This window comes from Drosophila gunungcola, assembly GCF_025200985.1.
Source record: "Drosophila gunungcola strain Sukarami chromosome 2L unlocalized genomic scaffold, Dgunungcola_SK_2 000008F, whole genome shotgun sequence".
Lineage (NCBI taxonomy): Eukaryota > Metazoa > Arthropoda > Insecta > Diptera > Drosophilidae > Drosophila > Drosophila gunungcola.
The window spans coordinates 1,970,014-1,978,671 of NW_026453163.1; the positions used below are offsets into that span (position 1 = coordinate 1,970,014).

General features: G+C 40.0%; 1 protein-coding gene across 2 annotated transcripts; it reads right to left on the reverse strand.

The window, feature by feature from the left end:
• Positions 1–5,944: 5,944 nt before the first annotated feature.
• Positions 5,945–6,730, reverse strand: LOC128253366 (uncharacterized). 2 transcript variants are annotated; one of them, XM_052981714.1, is made up of 2 exons: positions 6,628–6,729; positions 5,945–6,579 (listed from the first exon to the last, which is right to left on the reverse strand). In XM_052981714.1, exon 2 carries the CDS (start codon positions 6,572–6,574, stop codon positions 6,092–6,094), a length of 483 nt encoding a protein of 160 aa, XP_052837674.1. In that variant the 5' UTR covers positions 6,575–6,579; positions 6,628–6,729; the 3' UTR covers positions 5,945–6,091. The 2 variants fall into 2 exon arrangements, with proteins under 2 accessions (XP_052837674.1, XP_052837673.1); XM_052981713.1 differs by having other exon boundaries at positions 5,947–6,576; positions 6,628–6,730.
• Positions 6,731–8,658: the final 1,928 nt, after the last annotated feature.

Genomic DNA, 8,658 nt, shown 5'->3' on the forward strand with positions numbered 1-8,658 from the left:
CATTTCTGATTTATGCGCCATATAAATAGCCGCGCACCAATAGCTAATATCGCTGATGGGCTGCATATGCAGGGCGTAATGGATTGTCGGGCTAAATAAATGGCCAAATGGGGCTGGGAACTCTCAAAATGAGTTGAAAATCTAGTTGCCTTTATTGAATCGAAAAGAAACAATCGTTAATGTTGTTGGCGAATTGAAGCTTGTTTGATAAACCAGCATTTTTTCGAGCACGTATATTCCAGAAAATTCGTACTTTACTATAGTTTGCTTTTATCTGGGCCATTAAGAATTGATAATAATTTCAGAACATTAAGAAATAGATTTTAATTAGAGCTGACTAAGGTATATCAATTTGCTTCCGGTTTATATTGCTAGCGTTGGTTTGAATATTTTTTAAGTTAAATGTTACATTTTCACTTAAAAATGGCCAGAAGCAAGGCTTAATGAATGACTATTTTAAGTCAGTCCGTTTTATTTGGGTGAATTTTTACAATCCTTGGGCAGTTTTCATGCTCCATTGAACCTCCTTTCAATTGTCTTCAAATTCAGAGGGCTTGAAGTTTGCATAGTTGGCCGGGAATGTTCTCGACAAAGGAAACACCGAATAATCAATGGAAAATCAACAAAAATGTTAAAAATAATTGCCGCGACACTAGGAACACTTTCCTGCCCTTGCCCCAGAACACCCCTCCAACCCAAGGGGTGGCTACAAAAAAGGAAAAAATTGAAAAAGAAATGTAAAAATAATCGGCAATAAATTTAGCAAAAGTGTCGAAAACGGCACACACACACCCGTGGAAAGGGACGAGGGGAGGAGGGGGGAGTCAAAACTGGCAGGAATTCGGCCACGCCAAGAACTCATAGTTCAATGTCCTGAGCAGGCGCTGCCTTCCAGGCGAAAAAGGGTGGCGGGATGGAGGGTGGGCAATGCAAGGCTCGTGGCAACCGCATTTATAATAAATTGAATTGCAATAACTCAACTTCAATCAAAAATCATAATTCATGGAACTCGACAGCCCAGAACCGAGGCGAGTCGAGGCGACTCCAACCCTAAGTTCGAAATGCAGCTTTGGTTTTGGTTTGGGCACAGGCACAATCGATCCTCCTTCTGTCCTCCCGGGTGATGTGAGCCAGTGTTTGTTTCCTAATCATACCCGCTAATAGGGAACTTAAATGGGTATATTATAGTAAGAAGTACATTACCCAATCATACTGGGCTAAAAATTGTTGCGCTTATAAATGTGGTTCGAAACATCATTTAAGGCATTATTATTATTATTAAGTTCGTAATGTGATTTGATTTATTCACTACTTTATAAGCCTAGACAGAGGCATATTTCATAAATTTTAAGCTTCCGTTTTGCAACAAACCAAACTTAAATTAAATTATAATTTCACGCAATCTCAATGTCTAGCTAACATATCTGAAAAACTCCAAAACAAAAATTAAAAAATCTTGAAAAATTCTGAAACGAATATATTTATATTAATTTATTGAATTTAGATAGTGACTAGCTTTTGTGTTTATTAGCTAGTTAATTATTCATTTTGTCTGATTGTGGTTTTCAAAAGTGAGATTTGTAAGTAAGTACTTTAGTATTTTTAATGAGTAGACAATAAAAGGTAAACCTAAAAATAAAAAAAGAGTCGGAATAAGATTTGTGTTTTCAAAATAATGACATAAGTTATTAGTTTACCAGTAATTGCACACAAATAAGAACCATTTTTGAGAAGCCTACTGCATGTACTAGGTATTTTGAAGTCTCAAATCTGGTGCACAGGATATCCTTCTCACTTCCTCCGATTTTTTATGTCCTGCCTGCAAGTTGCATTGGCGACGCAGCCGAAAATTATAAATCTACGATTTGACATGAAGACGCGCATGTGTGTGTCGGGGCGATTGTGTGTGTATTTGAGTGCTCCGAAGACATGGATTTATAGACGAAGACATAAATACAAGTGGCACTGTGGCAGGCGGAGGGCAGCGGCAACGAATCGACTGGCCAAAGACACTGGCAAAAACACCGAAAGTGCACCACCGCCCACGGCAAAGGCGGAACACGCTCAAAGCCCATAAATATCCTGCCAGTTAGCCGAGTGTGTGTGTGTGTTTGCGGAGGAAATGCAACTGGCGGGCGGCAGATCCTTGGGGGAACGGGGCAACGCATTTTAGGTGAAAATAATCACCGCTTCACATGAAATCATTCTGGACAAAACCGAATGCCAAAGGAAATGCAAGCGGCGCCAAATGGGATACTTGCAGGGACTCTGCGAATCATCCGAAAAAAAGGAAGCGCCAGGGGAAATAAATTCAAAGTTCGCCCCCACATCAAGGGCAAACAAATCAAAAGTGACAATTTTCCTGGGGTGCGGGAAAATCGTTTAAATGATTTTTAGCCTTGATTTGTGGCAAAGTGGAGAACACAAGAGGAACGATGTTTTAATGGTAGCTTTTCGAGCAGTTTAACGTGTCTAAAGATTGTCCAACAAGAAATTTATGAGATTGAAGAAAGGCAGTAAAAAACAGCGAATTCTGATTTCCATTTTTACGGATAGCATTCATAAGATTTCTATAAACAAACTAAAATGCAAGTGTTCACAAAAGCTTATTCCGCTATTAAAAATATTTTTATATTTTTTTTGGAAGAGGCGAGGAAGGCAAATTTGGTTAAGCTTCCGTTGCGTCATGAATGGAAGAATATAAGTGGTTTTTAGCGAATATTGGATACTTTCTCTTGCAGAAATCTGATATTTAAAAAAAGAACGAAAGAACCTGACAACAAATATTAGAAGGTTGCACCTAGCTGAAGTTATATATGTGCGCTAGTAACGGCAGATTTTAGCTTTAATATTTATATTCAATTATGATACGAATGTGAAAATGTTTGTTTTAAAGCCTTTTATTTGAACCATAGTAATTGAATCTGTATCTATGGTAGGGTAAACAAATATTAAAAAAAAATGTTTACTTCTTTAATATACCCTTTATTTCACTATGAGGATTAATTGAATATGTAAATATTATTTAAAAGATAAACTGGAAACATTATAAAATATACATAAGATTTTGAAAATAAAGACACATAAGCAGAAACTCGTAAGTAATTTATTAGGTATCAATTCTTCGACAAACCGAACAAAGTTTCGCATACTTTCGACTTTTTTGAAGCGGCAAAAGCATTTTAATGTTTATTTATATGTAGATTTTTTCTGTTATTGCAAAAAGGACAAGACCCCGAAGGACCTCGCCAAAAAGGTTGCGGATGCGCGTCGCCGGATCTCTGAATATTTTTTCTAGTGTCATAAAAAAAGGCCGGCCAGCGCAGCAAGTACGCAACACCTTTGGTTCTGGACAAACACTCAGTAATACACCCAGAAAAAAGGACATTCAACAAAAGGGATGCGGAAGTAATTTACAATTTGGTAGAAGAAATGAAAATCAGACATAAAAGCAAACAGAAATTGCAGGATCAGGATGTGTCTGGCCGCGACGTAAATTGACAAGATTTATTTTCAATTAAAACAGGCGCTGCGCATTATCCTTTTTGCAGGATACACGACGACGCTGTGGCTCCGAACACTTTTATTGGCAGCAGCGTTTTATGTTTCATCTCAATTGACGATAAATCAAAAGCGGTCGACGCATTTCAACATTTTGCACATTTCCCCGATTCGGGTTCTTTTATTTTGGGGAAGATACCCGCTAGTGCAAGGAGGCGGGCGGCAAGGACGAGGCTACATGTGCCACCCCTAAGCCGCAACCGCATACACCGTTGATGAATGACGAAGGACATGCACATGCAGTGCCAGTGTGTTCGTGTGTGCTTGCCTGTGTCTGTCTGTGTATATGGCAGCAAGGACACGCACACCGATTGGCTGCACGTCGACGTGCAATAATTTCATGTGTCCTGGCGAGCAACAATAAGAGAAAAAGGACGGTTTGACGTAGTCGACTTTGCGATACTGTTATACATTTATGTAGGGTTATTAATGCATAAACAACTTCTTCTGTAGGGTCATGTTCCTGTTAAGAGAAGAACTGCATAATCATTATAAATATCAAAATTATTGGTTTGGCTTTTAGATATTTGTGAAGAGTTGTTGGAAAAGTTTTGCCCTCTTGTTATTTCCATACACACAGTGAGACTTTAGATACCATGTTAAATATATATTACTATTCTTGTCTTTTCGTTAACACAACATACCCCTGCTCTCTGCGATTATCGGGTATAAAAAGTGTATAAATAAAAGAAAAAATAAGTGGAGAGGGGGAAGTAAGCCAAGGTGGATGCAGTGCAGCCGCCTCATTGTTGTCCTGGTTATTTATGGCCCATTAAGGCAAGCGGCAATTGCACATGTGTTCTTCACACTGACAATCTTCCAGCTCACACCTAAAAACCCCGTCTCCTGCTCCTTTATGTGTGTCAGAGTCCTTCTTGTTTCTTTGATTCGAGCTGCTTTCGCTTTTAATTGTTTAGCCCAGCACAAATGTTAATAATTACACCTTCTAGCGCCCGAGTGCAGCGAATGATTCGACACGTTTGAATGTGTTTGTGCTGGGGATCAGGGATGTGCTTTTGTCTAATAACCATAAGACATAATTCATACGGAATCGTGTTTCTCCGATGGAATTTATGACACTTCACCCGCATCCAGCACTCGCTTCGTTTCCACTCACGCACGCAAAAAACAATTATGTGTCCTCCAGCCCCTCCGCCCACTCCGTGGCACATTTAATTGCCTTTGGCCAAAGGATTCGAATGGAGACATTAGAAAAATCTGTCGCCGTCGACAGGACACACGTCGTTCTGCTCAGCTGAAGGTCGTTAAAATGCGAGAATTACATGTTGGCTCTGCAGTCGAAATGGGAGGAGCTGTGCGAATCGGAAGCTTCATTTTCATGGGGCGTGGGTTGTGTCGAAGGATCGTGTTCATACAAATCTTTCAGCCCACATGTGCCGCAGAGGTTTATCGGACCTGACAAGTGCCCTATGACTTAAGGGACAGTGGGAGTCCTATTAACTTGGCAACAGCTGTAACCGACTTTCGACTAAGGCTTTTGCTGATATTGAAACCGAATAACCCCAAGCCGTATCATTTTTAAACTGGAATGCATATACTAAAAATAAAATAACTTTTTATACTATCTTAAATAATTGTAAGCATGAAGTGTTTAAAAAAAACTGCAGTGCTGGCCATTTCACCACCAAAAACCTTCTCCATTTCACTGGCCAATCAGAGTTCTGTGGGGCACAACAACACGAATGCTCAAATCATTGCAAAGTGACAGAATAAATAACACAGTAAATAAATTTGACCTGGCGCCGTCGAGGGAGATGCGGACGCTCAGAGACATGGAGGGGACTCGCAGGATGCCAGGACATAAGCCACAGTAGCGCTCGACTGGTCTTCTTTGCCCCAGTACAATGTGTCCTGGTCTGGGCACAAATTTATGCGACATCCAAATGCGGTGCAAGCTGCGTTTGACTGCTCTCCTAGCAGCCAGGACAGCCAGCTGTCCAATGCATTATCCTTGTCAAGAGTGCGGGTAACAAGCTCGCCTTTTCAAGGAGCGTATCAAAGTCTCCCTGAGCAGGGTTCAGTTTCACAAAATATGGAAGTGCAACGAGATCAGAAACTAAAATTGACTTTACAGCGAACGGGAGAGGTAGTTGCTTTGCCAAGCCAAAGTCTACACAACCTTGTAGTTACACCGAAAGTAAATTTGGCTGATTAAAAAACTGTGTAGAACGGGATTGTCAGTGTGCCTGATATATTTCAGCTAGGGGATAGTGTTATCCATTTAATTAGTAATTTCAAGATTTTTGCAACAGAAAACTCTCATTAGGCAAAAACAAAAAAAAATTATATATTTATACCAAAAACTAATAAATTCAGTAGCTTATTGTCTTGCATTTGCAAAATCCACTTTGAAAATTAAATTTGACGATCATATTTCATTTTAATCTGTAATTGCTCTTTTACATAAAGATATACAAATTTCTGCAATGTTTAGAAATATACAAAAAAAAATTTAAGTACTCTTACACCTTTTTTGGAAAGAAGTGTATCGCGGACAGACCATTCCTAATCAGGAAACACTGCTTGACAGGGCTGACTTGAAAGTGATCCACATTTGGCGTCCAATTTGTTGCACCTTGGCCGGTCGATTTGTGATCGCAGCCACTATCACCGCAAAGGTAATGCCGAGCACCAAAGTGACAATCTCCAGAATCAACATTTTCGGGCAGGCAAGTCCTGTCCAATTGAGGCTGTCGATGGTGAGCTTGACGAGAAGTGTTTCCATAGAGAGCCATATTCCGACCATGGCAATTTCCCCTATGAGGAAGATGGCGATCGTCTCCAGGATAAACTTGCCCCATGGAGGTACGTATTTCCAGCGCGCGGGTGTAACTTCGCAGTTGCCCAGCAGAACCATCAACGAAAGATAGAATATTTGGCTGCCCACAATGGGGGTATCCGCAAAATGATCCGGATCCATCTGTATGAAGAGCGTGGTGTTCATCATCAGGTGGACAAAGCAGGCCAGTAAAATGGGTAGAGGACTAGTCATATCTACTGGGAGAGTACTATAGAAATGTCCTTTAAAGCGTTAACACAATTTACCTAAAAATTGAAAAAGGAAACAATTTAGATAAAAATAAGTATACACGTCTAAATTATTAAAAAACTACTACAAAGATTTTGCTAGAATTTCAAAAGCTTACTGAGTCAGAAGAGTATTTTGAAATCTAAACATACGTTTCATTGCTTCGATTTGCTTCTATTCAAGCAATAGCTAAATAAAATTTTAATTTTTTGTTTAAGAGTACAAAAGAGTTCCGCAACTAATGCTTAATAAAAAACCAAACATGCTGAAACATACATACAGCAATATTTGATATCAACATCTTTTGGGGAGACCGAAATCCTTGCTTCATTGTTCCACTTGTCTGTAAAAACCAACCAAATCGAGGTGTACTCTGGCACTCGTCTGGTTTCTGCCTTCTTAGCACTGAATGTTTAATTCTGCCAGCTGAAAAATGCATAAATACCATTTTAATTAGAAAATTAGCTGGAAATATGCAGCTCACGTTAATCGCATGACGTCGTCGTCGTAGTTGTTATTGTCGCCGCATGGAAACGGGGTTGGCTGGCAAATGGAAATTCAAATGGGGTGGGGGGTCACGAAACTCATGCAATATCCAGGAGATGCGACAACAACTGACTGCATGCCAGTGTCCTCGGCACACTCGTCGTATTCGCAATATCATCCTTGGGCCCCTCCCTGACACTCGAAATCATTGCCACTCCGGCTTTGGCTTTTTACACGGATCCTGGTTCGGGCCATGGAGCAGTGGTTCCAGTTGGGCTCTGCTGTTTGTTGCGACAAATGCCGTTATAATTATTTATACCGTAAGCACATTTTATGGTGTCGCAATTTTAAAATGCAATTAGAAGCGCGCTAACTCTCACTCCCTCGAATGGAAATGGAAGCCCAGCAGAATACCAAACCAAGCGAAAAAGGAATTGGAAATGTAATAAAAGGGGGGAAATGTAATGTAATCGTAACGTAATTCTTAATGGAGTTTTGTCATTTCACCAAAATAAAATGGCATCACCTGAAGTTGTTTGCTCATGTTTGGGTGCAGATACCTCCCCTCGCAGCCCAAGTCACCTGTGTGGGAGTACCCAGCTTATTAGGTTTTCTTTTTCCTTATTGAACAGCCGCCACCGCCGATAACAATATGGAAACTCATCTGTGGCGAATTGGATGAGCCAAGCACAACAGCTGCAGCTTTGGAATATTACAAAATATGAGTCGGTTGAACATCCGGTAATTTTGATACTTACCTGCACTTCCTTCAATTTCTAATAAAGTTGCTTTGTTAGTCCTGACAGAACAAGCTTTACCAGCCGATTTGCATAGTATTTCGAAGAAAATGTGTATCTTTTATCTTTTTCAATATTTTTATTAAAAAATCAAAGTAGTTTATGCCAAAAAACTTGGAAAATTACGAGACTAAGCAATTTAGTTCACAATTTAAAAAAATCTTATGCGAATTCACCTACTTTTTTTTACATTGTCTGTTTATTGAAAATATTGTAAAAATAAGATAAACCTTTAAAAAGGCTTATGAAATTTGTAAAAGTATTTTAAGGTTTAAATACAGTACATAGGCTACAATATAAGGATCCTTATCTTGTTAACTGATTATCAAGTCCAACATCGATTCATGAATTGGTGTGCCTTTTCCACGCCAATAAGTAAATTAAATTTCATTGTGCCAAAATGGGTTCAACTGCAGCATTTATCTGCTGCGGTCGTAAACTATTTGCAGCAATTATCTGCCCTAAGTTCGCCCGACGCCTTTGGGGAAATATGCGGAAAATTAATATGGCCCGGGACGGCTGCATTCTTCCTCGAAACCCACTTGCCGGCGATGAGGGTGGGACAACGACAACGGCAACCCTTGCTGGCCTCCGCTGGCAATGAGTTTTTAAGCGCAAGTTGTGCTTAATTTATAACAAGGATTACAATAAACAAACTAATCTTCGGCAATAAACACTAAAAATCCCCAAAAAGTGCCCGAAGGTGCTGTGCTCCGTCGCCGGGGGACACGGGGGAAAAGGGAGACAGGAGATGAGATTTCCGCA